Below are 17,353 nucleotides of genomic sequence, written 5' to 3' on the forward strand. Positions count from 1 at the left end.
TGATTAACGAAAAAAATTACAAAGTTTTCGAATATTTTATTCGTTCTCCGCAATCAATGATTACGATTTTAGTACAAAATTCAACTTTATCAACGTCAGCCGCATTTGGTCAGACATTTATAATACAATTTCCGGAAAACGGTTTTATTTCGTAACTTCCACAGAGTCATTCAACGGGACATCCACGAGAGATGAAAGAGATACAAGAAAGAAAAATAGTGAGTATTGATTCACTTTATCGCATTATACCCACGCAGAATAGTTATAGATGTGACTAAATTCGTAAATTACAATAATAGAGATTTAACTTGTTCAAAACCATTCCATCTATCGATTTATTCAAACCATACGTACACATATATATATACATACATGTATGTATACATATACGCACACACATGTATGTATATTCACCGTCGCAGGCAGTGAAATTTATTAGTTTCATCAAAATATAACAGCTGCAATGTCATCCTGCTGCCGGTCTTGCCGCATGACTGGATATAACTATATTTTCGCTTTATTGGAGCACCATCGCCTTTTGAAATATTTTTTCCAGTCTATTTTTGAAGGGTTTTCAAAATTATCTGGTGGTTTTACGTCGGAATTTTTTTTTTCTTACTCTCTATCATTTCAGTTCTAGTTTTATGATATTCTTTTTATACGGCGGATATTTGAGTGGTAGCGAAATAGAGTAAAAGAATAATATAAAAGGTGAAAATAATACTTTGGCGGAGTGATATTTCTATACGAAAAAATATTTCGTTCACCTGGATTTTACGTATCATCCGTATTCGAATATTTAGCAGTTTTTGGCAGTCGATAGTCGGTGCTGCTGCAGCATGCCTCTGCATTTGCTGTTATACCTCAAATGTGAATCAAACTTTGCGAGTCAAGCGTTTTATAGATCTCGTGCCAGATACAGTAAAAAGTAAAGATTTTTGAAGGAAAAATCCGCCGCAAATTAGCGCGAAAGATGATCTCGCATAATTTTGCTTCACATCGGTCGTAAAAAAATTAAGCAATAATTGCCAAGAGTGAACTTGAAGTCGCTGCACAAAAGCTTCCGTAACAAGTTTATTACCCAAATGTTAAAAACCAAAGCTCGTTTTGATTTTCCATAATTCTTTTCTTCAGCATGCCTGTCATAACTTGCCAGTTGACTGCCGGCTCGTTATCAACGAATCAACTCAAAAAGCTGCAAAGCGGTAATTGTCAGAGGCTCAGAACGATAATGAAACGAAAACAGAAAGAGGAAAGTACTTAGGGGGTGTGAGTGAATCGAAGCTCATTTATCACTCTCGTTTTTCATCCCAAGCACAAACTGTTTAATTTCGAGTACGCTGCCTACCTCGGTCATCAAGCCTCTAATTCCATTTCCAAAAACCTAATTGCACCCCGTTTCTTGCTTTTCCTCGTGCCTTTCGACCGCCTTCCAATTATCACTACACCTACCGATTCTAGATTACATCCGGATGTCGGATGTATACCACTTCGAGCCCCGTGTAATTAGCTCGGTATCGAAGCTTTCGGGACGAGGAACATGATTGGGTACTTTTTCCCACGCTTCTTACCCTCCCGTTTCTTCTTCTTTCTCCGGCACGGATCATTACGTCTCTGATAACTCACGACGAACTTTCCCGGAATTTTTCAATACCTTTGTATAACACAAAATTTCTTTCCCGATGTCTTATACACGCAGAAATGAGTTGACCTCAATATTCTTTCTATAAACCCTGGCCGCAATCCGAAAATAAAAGCAATTTATATTGATTGCACCGTAAGCTGTACATGTAATACAATATATTTGAGGCTTGCAGAAAATCGTCGCGATTTCTGTCAAGAGTACATATTTTATTCGTTCGATGTGAAACGTCATTGTATTTAACGATATTGCGCCGCCGGGCTGTAGAGACTTTATCCAATACTGCAAACCTGCTGAAGTTTCAACAGTTTCAAAAGCTCGGGTTTAGAAGTATATGTACTGTACGATACATGCACGTAGCCAAGTCGTCTCAGACAAACCAGTCAAGGAGTTGAATAAGTTACAAATTGGTACTTAGGTTATATCCATTAATTTCTACGATATTATCTGCTTTGCTATTATATCCTGATACTCGTAATATTATTATACACTTGCTGGAGTATATTTTTCTTCCAATTAAGGAATGAGTTAGCGAAGTCGACTTTTGAAAACAGCACGGGTTTAATATCAACGAAATTTTTACATTCTTTCACGTTATGCAGCCCAAATGTGATAGGTTTTTATATCAAACAAATTATCAGATTAATGATAATTTCATTCACAGGCTTTGGATTAAAAATGACCAGAGCTTCTTTTCTAAGTATAAATTTGGCACCCAAAGATCTAAATATTCGTCACTTACTGATCCGCTACTTTGCAACAAATTCTTTTAGAACTACGATACGAAGTACGTTTTCTAAGAAGAATATTTGAGCTGGAAAAATTTTCACATACGAAACGAAACTTTGGTAAATTAATATTCACACAAGATAGTTAACGTCGCGCAACGAATATCGAAAGTAAAAATGATAAACATATCAAGTTACATCGCTCGCGGTGTATATTGAAAGAAAGGGACTCGTTGACTGCATCGCAGCTCCACGTCTCAATTTTCGTCCAAACGATAAAGCGAAAACTTTCGAGCGCCATTTGCCGTTAAATGGTAGGAAAAATGACTTCTAGTCTATCGGTTATTTCCGAGCCAAGAGTTCGAGATGTGTTATTTTGTAGTGAGAGTGACGTTGAACGAAACTAAGTTTCAGTTTTTTCAATACGCCTACCTTAACCGAGCTCAAATGAATAGCTGAGCCGTTTCGAAAAATCAGGGCAAAATGGAATGGAACATAAATTAACCGTAGCGTCTGATAAAGGGATTTATGTAATAAAAGGCGCAAAGGTTGTTCGGCGAAAAAACTCGCAGCACATATTCAGCGAGCTTTTGTGCCTTGATGAAAGATATAACCTACCTGCTGAACTATGAAGCCAGGTAAAGTTTACTTAGGGTACCTTGTTAGCCTTCGAGCTGTACACAGAGCCGGCTCTCAAGTTGAGAGAGTACTTTCTATTCTCATCACGCGAGCTGAGTGAAACTCTGCACGTTTAATTATGCTCTCGATATTAATAGAACCTTATTACGAGAGAATGGCGGAGCTATTTTTAAATTAAGATTGGACTTGAGGCGTCGGTGCGTCATTAAACTATGTTTCAAATCCCGGTTTGTCACTCTTCGCGTAGCGTGTAAAACGAATTTTCGATAATATGACTGCACGGATGTGGTGATTCGGGACGAAATGGCCCGTAGAATTTCGGCCATTTCATATTCACGTATAACAGGGGCTAATTAATATTAACTTCGGAGCTGATGCGTTGGAAGAACGCTGTTCGATTAGAGAACATCGCCTTACAAGCAACAAGTAGATCCTCTTGTATGAATCGTATCAAAGCGACGAGACATCAGGATTAAGGATATTCTGCTAACCAACTTTCGTGCTGACATTTTCTTCAACAAAATTGGGAATTCGATGTATCGCTAGGGTCTTGGGGTAACTGTTCTCTAAAAATATTGTAACAATAATGTGATTGGTATTTTTTACCTACGTTCAAAAACTCTGTACCTATATCCATGCACGTTGATTCGTAATTTTTCCATTGGTCTGTAGTTTCAGCTAATACCGCTGTTCTAACTTCAGAGCTTTTGCGTATAATATTATCGACATGCACAGGCAGCGTTACACGAAAATACATAAATTTCCGACGTGGCACTACATTGTCGATAAAAAAGTTTTGTTTCTACTACTTGATTTGAAAGAAAACAATAAATAATAACAATAATGAGGAGGACAATGGTTCTTTTCATACTAGAAAGAATGCGTCGTCGTTCTTTTAAGAAGAGAAAATGAGTAAAAAATATACTGCCAATAATATGCACTGCATTCCAACTGATATGTATTTGTATATTTTATTACCTCCCAGGGTTTTCGTCCGATGCTTGCAATCTTAAACAATTAATCTTGCATTGTAGACGAATTTTTGTAAAACGCACTTGAGGATGCGTCGCATGCACAGTCTGGTTAAAAATGCGTCGTAAAAACGGGGTAAAAAATTTTATGAAATTTCAGCAATGTTGAAGTTAGTTGAATAGAAGTCAAATGAAACAGTTATTCAATGAAAAGGACAAAGTATTAAAAACTAGAAATTTTGATTGAAACAACCCATTAATTAATAATTCCAGAGGAATCGCGTTATAACGCCATTTTTATAAACCCAAAGGCATGTAATTCTTCATTCCATTTTCACAAATCAGTCGTGTTGATCGTAGTTACATTCTTTACAAATCATAAAAATAATGAATACAATTTTGAATGACAATGGTTGGATCGTTTGTAATTCCACGCATTCGATATTCTACGTTATACTTTTTTTTTTATCAACTGACAAGCTTGAGGAAAAATGTAAATAGTTTGTAAAGAATTGACGTACGTATTTATCGAAATTGGACGAACGATGGCTCTCGTTATTAATAATTATTGTATAAGTTCTTTCAGCAGCCTCGCTTTGAAAGGTTGAAACGTTACAATTGAAAATGAAGCTTTTACGTTTTTTCAAGGAACTTCAAACCAATCATTAATCGATCCAATAACTTCAAAATAATATCAAGAAAAGCTACCAATACATCAATAATTGTGTTTGTTCACTTGATAACAATGGTTTCTATATATATTTTCCGTATTGAGAGCATATGTATCTGTATACATTCAAGATCAACTCAATTAACTTGAGTTAAGCTCTTTGAGCTTTAAATGCCAATTGTTTGATCGTATTTTTTCATTTTGTCAACATTTCAACCCCTTTCCTGATGAGATTAACTGTAAAGTGATGCAACTTCAATTTGTTTTGTGAACATTTCGTCGAACATCGTAAATTATCAACACGACTAATTCCATTCTGTTTCCGTACTAATGAATGCTGCAGTGATTCTTTTTAATCTCCCGCGCAAAAGAGCTCATGCGCTGTACAGAATACCGTCATGGCTTATAATACGTCAAAGCTTCATCAAATCCTGTATAAAAAATTCTCCCGGATTAATCTTCACCTCAAATAAGAATGAAAATATATTTTGTACAACATGATCCATCAAGCCTTGGAAACTTTTTTTATTATTCAGCACAACGCAACGGTTGATTGTATAAAAAGGAGAGGGGAAAAATGTAGAGAAAAGTTTTCTCATATTTCCATCGAAAAAACAAGTTTCCAAATAATCCGATATTGTAGGTATATTATAGCCGACTCGTTACCCCGTAGTATTTGCATTTTTACATTTCGTCGAATAATTTCCCCGAGCAAAGTTAATTACGATGCTAACGACGAACCGACGATACGAAACAGTCTGCTCAACAGTTTTTACCAACCTGGAGGTTCTTGTTGTTCTTCAAAATCTTTTCCAGCGGCAGCTGCTCCCTCACGTAATGCAACTTCAATATTTCCAGCATTCGTTTCTTGTCCTGGCGAATGTGCTGCAAGCTCGAATCCTCCCATGCCGCATTGCTGGGTGCGAACAACGTAACTTGTCGCTGTCTAGTGATGTCGTTTAGGAAATCTGTTCCGACGTCCATAATTGCTTCGTAAAATTTGTAAACTGGTCCGTCCTCCTTGTCCTGGTTAACGATAAAACCTTCGTTATCACTTCGTACAAACGGTCAAACGATTTTCAAATCCAACGTCATTCGCAACAATAATTTTTCACTTGTTGTGATCAAAATCTGCAGTGCAAAGGGGAACTCGAATTTTCATTATTTTTCTTTCATACAGATGAGAAGAATGAAATTCTTATTATCATCTGTTTCTAAAGATATTCAATTGTTTAAATCGTTAATTGTCGGACAATGAGACTGAAAAAATGTGAAGTTCCTTTAATTTTTCTACGTTCAAACTTTCTTCGTCAATTTTTTTGCGCAAGATGTAAAGCTCGTTCAGAGTTTCAACAAAAGTATGCGAATACGAATGACGTCAAATTGTACTAAATTTACGAGGGTTGTATTACATAACATAACGTAAGGTACGGACATGAAAAGAAAACGTAACGTGTATTATTATGTAAAAGAATATTGATTATCTGTATCATATCTATGACTACGAAAAAGATGAAGGTAATAAAAAACATTAACTACACAACGATTTCTGGGTATCGAAAATAATTAAAATAATTTATGTATGGTCGATACGATTACTATATTTTCGATTAAATTGTGTTATAGTAGGGAAAAAATTTGAAGTAAATTCAAGTTGCTGAGTTGCGTTCAGATCGTTGTGCAGAATTGATGATTCGATTTTTTCTTACGGTGCCGAGTCGAGATATGAAATTTAAGTAAAAATATTACAACTATGATTAGATTATTTACAAAAAGATATTATATCACCGGTTTATCAGTAAAACCTGACTGAATTGTCAAGTTATAATGTAATTACGCGTGCAACGCAATTCTAACCAATCATTATTCTCTTATACTCATTATTCGTCTTTCAATTTTTGACGGTTCATTTTCAGAAAAACACTGTGAAGTGCCTAAGCATTGCTTATTGAGCAGTAAATTTCGTACTGATACACCGCGTTTTACAACGCGTTTAATCCGCAATTTGATTAAGCACTGCTGGTTTCGTCTAAATTTGATTTCACGATAATTTCGCAATGATCATAATCCGCATTTATACAAGGGCGTTTATAATGTTGTTAAGTTAAAGAGGTTTGCCGTTCGTGAGAGAAGTTTCGTGAGTTTTGGTGAGTTCCATAAGTACTTACGATGCCCTAAACGACATGCAGAATCCAATAGAGACATGCAAAGCACCACAGAATAATAATATAATATAATATCATTAAATTGATAGAAATATTACACACATAAATATATTTAATATATACTATAATTGATATATATATATATGACAATAAAAGAGTTATTCAAATCATAGTTGTTGGTAACTCCTTCCAACAATGAAGTTCTACTCGAATGTGACGGGTTTTGAAAATTGAAATTCACCTTATTTTTGTTTCATCACTCTTCAAAATTAAATGCACAGTATTCAATAACAATTGCATTATAATTAATTGGTAAGCCATTATTTTCATCCTTCAGACAGACACATGGTAAGAAAATAAAAATTTAACCGATCACCTGTTTAGAATAATTTCTTTATCAGTTTTTCACTGACGATTATTTCTAAATCCATTCCAGGCGTATGGAACTTATTGCGTTATTACTTTTTATATTTCACGACATTTTGCACTGTACGAAATTTAATATCGACAGTTGTCAAATTATCACCTGGGCGTGTCTACTCTAAGACATTCTTAACACATGAGAAAAAATGGGATGACGATGAAAAAAAAAAAAAAAAAAAATACACATTCAAAACCAACCTATTCCTGGAAATAATCAAGTTATTACGATTCGACGTAGTCAAATATACCGTTATTTCCACGTTCAAACTCCGATCGATACATGTATCGATTTTCGAACGACCATCTGGAGTTTGAAGAACTGTAAAAGTGCGGTTAATAGGACTTTTTGGGAATTGTAGAAATTCGTGGCAACTTGTGAGGCGAGAGTGCAAAAATGGTTGTTTATCGAATCGAGTGTAGATCGCGTTGAAACTGAAATGTTTGCCTGACTGCAGGCGATTAACGCGTTGCAACACCGTCGATGATGAACGTTGGGTGGATGAACCGTACGATTTATGGTCGGAGGTAAGCAACGTATCGACGCCGTTATTATGGGGGTAAAAAATATTAATTTTCCATTGTTGAGTTATAGTGTCTGGGTGCAATTTGATAAAGCATGCGGCATACTCACACGACCAATCGTCCATCGTGCATGTTTACTCGGTCCAAGTCACGATAATAATGGCAATTTACACTGCGATCCGTGATGGTTAATTAATCACCGACCAACTGCCGCGAGACGTGCTCTGCAACTCCAGAGTTCTTGTCTTCCGTTACGCAAATCCGGATATCCCGTTCAACTGACCGGTGCAACGGCTGCACTGCGTGCGAACTTTGACAAATTACGGAAGTGGACAGGGAAAAAGTTGGGGCAGTAGAACCGCTGGCGATTTTTGGTGATCGGTAAGCCAAACTGACAAGAAAGGTACCCGAGGTATATACCTTGCCGATTTTCCTCGTTCCGTGATGTGCTGGAGCAGTACGTCAAAAAAAAACCATCAGACACGTTTTTTTTTTTTTTAAACCGTCAATTCGGTCGTTTTAGGACTAAGAATCACGCCTAAAATTTACGTGGTGAAAGAAAATAAGGAACGAAACTGGGATCCCTGAGCGTAAAAACAGTATTATCGTTTGTTGATAACGAATAATGTCCGATGAGTTTAGTGAAAAAAATTTTACGTTGTTATAGAGGAATCATGAAAAATCGGTTTTTTGAGTAAACTTTAGGAGTTGTTTTTACCGGCGCTGTGCGATTTAGCCGGCTTAGCCGGTCAAGATAGTTAACCGGGATAAATTAGCTGAAAGTTGGCTGGCTACAACAATTAGCCGACCAAAATAGTTTGCCGGTTACTCAGAAAAAGCGGCGAAAATCAGGTGATCTGTTAATTTCAACCGGCTAAACCTAAATTCAAATTCGAACTTGCAACTGGAATAATTTTCATTATGTTCGCTTCACATAAGACTTTACGTTTCACGGAATGTAAGACATCGGTGGCGTACACCTAGGATACTTTTTTTTTTGCGATTAAGAAATTTATTTTTTATTTTTATTAAGCAATCGTAGCTTGGCCGTAGTTGTCTTTTCTCAATTAATCTTCGACGTTCCAAAATATGTCGCTCCTCTTCAACATTCAACAAGTTTTAACGTAGTTACGGTTATTAATTATCGACGTTAAGCTTAAGCAGTCAGAAAATACAAGCACAATTGTCGTTTCAGCTTAACGGATTAACGCAAGTTCCATAGCAGTAATGATTCAAATTCGAAGAACCGAGTTCTGGCAGCTTTGCATTCAATATAACTAATTTTTTTGACAGACAATATAAACTGCAAGAATCGGTTCTGATTATGCAACCGAGAAATTTGAATTTAGTATTCTTTCACGACTAATAACATAAGACAAATTTAAAAAAGCTGAAAAAAAACACATTCGTTATTTTTTCCTACACCTCGCACAATCTCACAATAAAAAATTCCACAAACATTTGATAAAAACGAACCCATCAAGACGACGCTATGTTTCAACGTCCGTTGAAATTTCCTCCTATTTTTTCAAGAAGCTTATTTTAAAATTACTTTGCATAGCCCCAAGCTGCGGGAGAGAATTACGTAGCAACGGCAGGTAGGCAGAGGCACGTGTCGGTTTCAAAGAGATGTTTTTTCTCCCGGACAAAGGCGGTCAAACTCCAGTATAAATGTCAGCTCGCCTTGTCGACCCACGGAAAACGACTCGAATTCCGCGTTTTTCCCAGTGGAATTTACACTATTTTCACAGGTTTCCAGCAAAAGGTGATCGTGTACCGCCCGCACAAATTACTCGGCAAATGAAATTCGTTTAATACCCAACCGATGCAGGGCGATGATCGAACTTTATTCCTCCAGAGCTCGAATTTCCGGTTAACGCGAAACTCGGTGTATCGTAATCTCGGAAAAGAAGCTATCAGTCTCACCGGAGACTTTTTCAAGGCGTGAAAAATTTCACCGGGAACAATATTAGCGGGATTCCGGAGGTCACGAAGCCTCGGGGGTTGTTTGTATCGACTTTGGCCACTCCCGCCTGCCAGGCTGTGTTTGCTTCCGGGGTTTGTTTTTAGAATACTAGGTTAAATTAGTTTACGCAAGTTTGTTAGCAGCGTGAACGCAAAACACGTCTATACTTCGCGAAGCTGGACCTCGGGGCTTCTCGCATTAGAAAATTGCCATTATTACACAAGGACGAAACGAGTCAGGTTCGCAGCGATCTAAATCAGCTGAATTTGCAGATAAATCACTAATCATACCAAGAGAAATTTCTTCTTGTTGTTATTCTTACAGTCATTGATTCATTTTCATTTTTAACCATAACCGAAGAATATTCTTCAGCAGGCACAAAATGAAAATGTGTTTTCTACTTCTGATCAGCAAATCTCGTAACTGTTCTTTCCGATTACAGTCACTAGTTTTTCTTGAAACCATTGTGATAATTTGATATTGGTGAAACAATAAATTGACTTTAAGGGTTTATTTAACTAATCGAGTGTAGTTGACTAGAGAAGCAAGTTTAATGCCGCAGCAACTAGAAAATGTAGTATTGAAAGCTCTAATCACATTAAACAGTTGCTTGTACCACATTTTCTCAAAATTTCAACAATGGTCAAAACGTTGTGGTACCGATATCCATTTCACTGGAATTATTTTCTATCAACTATAAAAAACGAAATTTTCTCAGTGTACCTTCTACGAGTATCGTTTTACAAAATATGCGAAAATATTTTCACTCGCCAAGAAGAAATCGCCAGGCTATAATCAACGTAGGTTTTTGGCTGATGCTCTTTATTGAAAGTTTCAGTGGGTGCTGGCAGATTTTTTACATCAAGCACTGGTCTAGACGAAGAATATAAGAGAGAATCATCGCACTAACAGTCTTTCGTGCAACGAGTAACACTCATGCCATATTAAAAAACTGTATCAAATTCAGTCAGTGCACTCAATTTCACAAGAACTACAACTGGCATGCACTTCAAATGCTTACAAATTATCATTCCCATTCACGGCGTTCTTATGCTATATAGATAATATAATTTTTTAAAGAAAAACAATCCACGTTTGCTTACGAAAAGTTCGTCTCTATGTGCAGTCCGTGAATTTTCACATCGGAAATTCCACCAACTATTGTCAATGGAAATTGTAATATATTTTTTCAACCGAATTCACCATACCTACATTTTTTAGACTCGTCTAACAATTCCAAACTTAAGGAGTGTGGTTAAGTGTGTCTTAAGGCAGAGATTGAAGGGGTATAAGTTATTCGTTACGTTTCATCTTGTTTTTTTTTTTTTTTTTTTTTACAACATCCAAAGTTTTGCTAATAATTGATGGAATTTGCCTGAATATTGTGCAATTGAAACGGAACGTTGGCCATCTATTCCGAATGGCGGTGGTGGGGGGGGATAGGTAAACATTGAATTTTCGCAAGCTTTGATATTCTTAATTTCGAAAGAACGGAATGGCGATGCGTCTCTTGAGGATTTTTTTATATTCTTTTTTAAATAATCTCAAAGCAAGACGACGCGTTGAACGTTTAATTGTAAGTCATTTATACCGATGAACACGTCGGAAGGTAACTAGAAAAAAAAATTCTCACCATTTCACAAACGGTGATTTGTAAGAGGCAAACAACACTTGCGACGCAAGCAGTGCTAATCACATCCATAAAACATGTATACATGTACGAGATAGATAAATAGCGACAGCTCGTAAAACTGTATTATATGAGTCGAGACAAAGATTAAGAGTTGAAAAATTGAAGAAGAAGAAAAATGAAAATAGATTAAAAAATACGGTGCTATGACATCGGTTGATATGAGACATGAAGACGAAAGAACGAAGGAAAAAAAAAACAGAAGAAAATGCTGATAGTATGATAAAAGAAGTGATCGAAATGTATAGAAAAAGGCTGCTGCAAAATTACCTTGAAAGACTGCACAGAGAAACCAGAAACCAGGGTTGTCCATAATATAAGAAGCGAACAGAAAAAGAGATAGGGTATAATTGTATTATTATCTGTTCCTCGAAATTAAATTATTCCCACGCATTTCGAGGGTGTTGTACAGTAATAAATGACGTGTACAGGGTTAAATATATACGCTATTATATACAGAGGTTCAAAAATCAATACGGGGAAAAGTGTAAGATCGAACTACATTACGCGTAAAATTGATATGTAATCTCTGTTCAAACAAGGGAGCGTCACGTTCCGTTTTTATGGGGTTGGAATGAGTAAATTTTCAGAAATGGAGAGAAAATGATTATCCGCACTCACGTCGTAGTTGTTTACTGGAAAAATGTTTGCTTTGGATGTTTTAAATTCAGAGATAAAGTACCGGGAACAGAAATGTAAATTCAGGATTTTCAAAACTGATTTAATTCTGCCGATCGATGACGTTGTCGATCGCGTGACTGATTTAATAATAAAATTCATCAAATAATTTACAATCGAGATGTGCTCGTCATCACACAGACACCTCTTTACCGAAAAATAAGAGATCGTGGTAGCTGAAATCGAATCACGAATAGACCTGTAATATCTGTCCACCGTAGCTGCGAGCCGATGGCTAATTGAAACTTTAAATATTATTTATTTTTATTTTTTTTGTTCATCTAAAGGATTCAATTTTTCAGAAAATAATTACAACGTGACGGTGCATTTCCATTTCTACGGTTTTTGTCAAAGTTAAATCATAACGTCGCTCATTTAACCCTCACGCTGCACACCCCAAGGCAAATTGGTTAATATTAGCAAAATAATATGTTGAGTATTAAAAGGAATGGAAAACAAAAATCGGAATTTACAATATTTTGAGATGAAAATCGAACGAGTAACTTTCAAGCCACGGATATTGAATAAAAAAAATGTAGACATACCGCGCGATGAAAAAAGGTTTATTTATTTATTCAAGTGAATAAAGTTGAATTTTTGGCGAAAAAATGGATCCACGATTTTTACGATATTGAATTATTTATCTTGGATCAAATCGGATTATTTTGGATCTTTTTCATAAGGAAATTACGGCGAGCATGCCGCGGGGTCATTTTGACCTCGGTGTGCAGGGTGAGGGATAAAAAGTAATTAATCGCTTTATAAATGTGGAATAATTTCTGTGTTAACAAAACGAGTTAACTCACGATTGATAAAATACCGGAATATACCGTTCGCGCGTACTACATAACGTATGAATGAATCCGTAGAAGCACTGCAGGGAGCGATTCTGCAGTAGTACGAGTCAACGAACGGGCAAACACTGCGCGCAAGTATGACAACCACGCCGCACCTTGCGAATCAAAATTACGGTGTGGTTATTCCGGTATTTGTTTTAATTATAAGCCTGCAGGAGCAGCGAGGAGGTTCATTGTGCCTGATTGTTCGGTACTTTCGAATAATGAATATTTATAAACACGTGTACATCGATTATGTGATCACAAGTGACTTGCAAATTTGTGCATGGTCAATCGTGAATACGCGGTGCTTGTTCCCGACGCGTATGCAACGCAGTTCGTAGAATTCTATTGCCAAAATTTTCACGCGTCACGCGTACGTGGTATATTAAACGCAGTAAAAATATTTCACCAAATATTTTACCCGCGGCATGAAAGTTTGTACAAAAATCGACATTTTACAGTCAATCAAAATTAGCGGAATTATTTTTTTGTTTCCAAATTGCGGTGAGTTTCAGTAGAACGTGGTGAGTGGGTTTTTTTCGTTATTTAAAATTTGATTGATCGTCACAGTAACCAATCACTCTTGGGATAGTTCATTACGAGGCACTGATTGCGCTAATTTTCATACCAACGCGCGAGGTTTCGTTCAAGATATGCAAAAAATTTGAGAAAGAATTTGGAATTAGGTAGGCTATGCTTCCTAATCTTCCTATTCTGTTGAGGCTGAGATACCCGCTATAATTTCTAATTAATTTCGCTTCAATTCCGCGACGCTAATACCCTGGCGGCATTAGCAAACTTTTCTCACTATCTCCGCTCGGATTCTGGTGGGTATATATAAATGGTTACAAAATACAACTGGCTTCCAGACAAGATGGAGTACGGTAAAAGTAAAGGGGCGCTGCAGGGCTCTCAGCGCTTCTATTATTTTCAAGCTTCGAAATTTCCGAAATTCACGGATCAAGGTTCAAAACAGGTGGACAATTAGTAATTTTGAACCGTAATTTAGACATTAGAAATTAGGGCAGCGCATTTTTAATACGCAACAAAGCACTCTCGTTATGTAAAATCGATGTACACGAGAACACAACTAATTACAAATGGATTGCGTTCGGGGTTTCGATGAGTTGATTATAAGCAAACTACTTGATCTGGGGTAAAATTGCCGACAAATAAGATAATTATACGTAAGTATATGTGTATTGTATGCGTGATAAAGATGTGGAAGAATAAAACTTTTTCATTATCAAGTAACTACGAGATTCGATAGCCTACTTAAATTTGTGTTTAATTTGAATGGGTAAATTGACGTATGAAGAATCGTCTTCTACAAGGTGTTGAATTTTTCAACCGCGTGAAATTAAGAACAGAGCTTTGGCGTGTAACGCGACAAGGGTATTGGATCGTTGCATTCATCAGAAAGTAAACTCGAAATCTTACGCTATTGTTTTTTAAATTCCACGCGGTTGTAAAAAATCACGTATGTAGGTGGGTGAATATAATATATATCTCTACATTGGTTATACACTGACAAGTGGAATTCCGTGAAAGGTGTTGTAAATTTAGTGGGTGAAGCACGTGGCGAAGAGAGCTCGGTAAATAAGTTGAAATTCAACGAAAAGGTGTGTTACGTAGGTATACATATATGCATATAATATATATATATATATGTATGTATGTAAGAGGTTGAAAAGGTGTGTATACGTATTGCAGATAGGTGTAGGCTGATGGAGTTTATAGACATGTAGTTACGTAGGCGAACAGATATAGACAGAGAGACAGAGAGACAGAGATCTGCAGTGATATACACAAGAGGCGGTGCATTGACGGCAGAACACAATTAACTGTGCTCTCCTACACAAAAATGCTGTCTTCCATTTTTGTTGTTCATTTATTATCACCTGTTAAATAAGAAAGGGACCTGAAATCAACGAATTAGTCAAATTCACAGTGAAGAGAACCGGCGCCGAATACAAAATTCTGGTTAATCATCACTCGTGCTTTATCAGTTCTGTTCACTGCGATTATATGCGGAATATCAGCTTTCACAAATTCACAAAACACAGACAAGTGGACACGTGAGGCACGACACTTTGGCGACTAAGTAACCAATCAATCGTATTAACACTCCCGTCTCTATCGTTGCAAAGGCGGCCGTTAAATTACGTGCCAAGTATATTAAACAGTTGTAATAGTTGACGAACGATTTGCTGCCGGTAATTTTATTGTACGGAAGGCGCTTGTATTTCTGCAGAATTGATTACTTGATCGACAAACGTCGTTGAGGAGTGGTGCACACAAAAGGCGACAAGTGCCGAAGATCTTATGTAGATTGTATAATAAGGTACACGAAGAGTAACGTTTTGAAAATTAATGTAAACAATTTTTACGTATCAATTAAGATGTGAGTTGTTATCGCCCGATTTCACGTTCGTTCCAGTCGGGTATAAAATATATACATACATATACGTAGGCACATGAAATGCGGAATAATGAAATGGGATTTTTCACGTCAGCACAATACGGGTTTGGTAACATTGAATAAAACGCAAAGGACGAGTCAGCGTTGAATTTGATTGTTCGTGTTCTCATCGGGGAATTGATATATTTGTAAAAGTTTTGGGTAAAGTCAGAGATCTTTGTCGAAGAATCGCAGTAAAAAGTTTGACCTCTTCAAAACTCGATCTAAAGAGTACTCAAAATTATAAGTAAGTATACATCAGGGTTTGCGTAGGTATAAAACGAACGAAACTCAACGTAATAAAAAGATTTGTTTGTTACAATGGATGTAGATAACTTTTCTCTCAAGTTCCCTACGGATATTAACGTCTGATATCGATTTTCCCAATCGAGTAAAAGATTGTTCCAGCCTTCCTGCACGCGCGTTTTTGTTACTAAAAGCATGACTGGTATCAAACCAGGCTAAAGAGCAAGAGGAAGATCGGTGATAGAGATGGGATGGAGGTAAAAAGCTGTGAGAGAATCAGCGAGACGGAACAATAAAAGGAGTGAGGAAGAAAAAGCGAGAACAAAAATTGACACGGAGTGAAACAGCGGGGAGGAGCTCCGAGAGGAGATTGTTTGAATTGTTTCAAAACTGAATTCATCCTTTGAGCGGCGTTCGGTACTCGAGGCAGAAAAGCCGCCGGCGATGGTGGTGAAACTTTTAAAATTTAAATACTTCCAAGCCACGGCGAAACGAGTCTGCCAAATGCGCGAGCAGCTTTTTAAACGCACAACACTGAAAGTTGATGGTGTAGTTTTCACGTACAATTCCTCCTCGGATCTCTTCCTTCAGTTCCATGACGACACTTCGTATACCCAGGATTTTCGTTTTTATGATTCTGCGGGCAGTCGTATGATTTCCGAATTTTTGTATTATGTCAACACTGAATCGTACAACCATTCAAAAACGCGAACAATAGAATTATTTTGAGCCTTGCACCGCGCTCTGGGGTGAAAAGAACCCCACGGTATGTTGACCGTAATTTCCGTATGAAAAACATCCGATATAATCTCATTCGATCCAAGATAAATAATGAAATATCGTAAAAATTGTTCACTCATTCTCTTACTAAAAATTCAGAATCACTCACTCAAATAAATAGGTTTTTTTCATCGCGCAGTATCTCCGTATTTTTTCTTTCTTAAATATCTGTGTCTTGAGAATTACTCAGTCAATTTTCAGCTCAAAATATTGAAAATTCAGCAAGTTATGTTTTTCTGAGCAGAATGATCTGTTTTACGGTATTTTGTTACGTTACGAATTATTTCTTCATATTTAAAATTTTATTTTGGCAAAAACAACTAATTTGCTGTGAGATATAGCTAAAGAGTATCCCAGAATTACGTCAACTAATTTGGATCGATATCTACGTTTCTACGCAATGATTTTTGACGTGGATGTTGCAAATTTAAACGACGAAGAATGGAAATGCGAATATTGCATCACCTAGCAATTATGTCTGCGAGTAGTCGAAGATGTTGAAGGATTACCCGGAGCACTAGCGGTGCTGAAAGTGAAGTATGATAAAACTAATGCCATGAGTTAAAACTTCTGTGTTCGAGTAGGTTGCAAGCCGGAAACTCGAAGAGTGCATAAAATCAGGTTTACGGCTCAGTTACGCGTAGAAGAAAATCAAGTTACGGTGCGATGAATGAGGTTAATGAGAGGCATTATACTACTAGAGCCACTAACCACGTCCCTCCAGCTCTTTCTCGCGCACTAGTTTTCACTACAGAAATCCTGCCCGGGACGAAGTAGTAAAATGTACCTGAGCCAAGCCCCGGATGATTAAAATCATTATTGCACGTACAACTTCCAACTAGCTGCACCCGTTTGTACGGATACCCGTTAAAGATTCAATACGTTCATTTGTGCACATGTCGAACAAAATTAGCGGTTGAAACAATATTCGTG

General features: G+C 36.9%; 1 protein-coding gene across 8 annotated transcripts in view; it reads right to left on the reverse strand.

Moving 5' to 3' along the window:
- The window catches only part of LOC107224653 (fasciclin-1), a 223,895-nt gene that overhangs the window by 21,850 nt on the left and 184,692 nt on the right, over nt 1–17,353 (reverse strand). For 3 of the 8 annotated variants that reach the window (XM_046733506.1, XM_046733504.1, XM_046733511.1), the window contains exons 8-11: nt 11,687–11,695; nt 6,819–6,824; nt 5,431–5,676; nt 3,988–4,017 (exon numbers count right to left, since the gene is read on the reverse strand). In XM_046733506.1, the coding sequence (XP_046589462.1) occupies nt 3,988–4,017; nt 5,431–5,676; nt 6,819–6,824; nt 11,687–11,695 (291 nt within the window). The remainder of the gene's footprint in view (nt 1–3,987; nt 4,018–5,430; nt 5,677–6,818; nt 6,825–11,686; nt 11,696–17,353) is intronic. The other 5 variants (XM_046733510.1, XM_046733509.1, XM_046733507.1 and 2 more) reach the window with 4 other exon arrangements.

Source organism: Neodiprion lecontei, chromosome 3, assembly GCF_021901455.1.
Source record: "Neodiprion lecontei isolate iyNeoLeco1 chromosome 3, iyNeoLeco1.1, whole genome shotgun sequence".
Classification (NCBI taxonomy): Eukaryota; Metazoa; Arthropoda; class Insecta; order Hymenoptera; family Diprionidae; genus Neodiprion; species Neodiprion lecontei.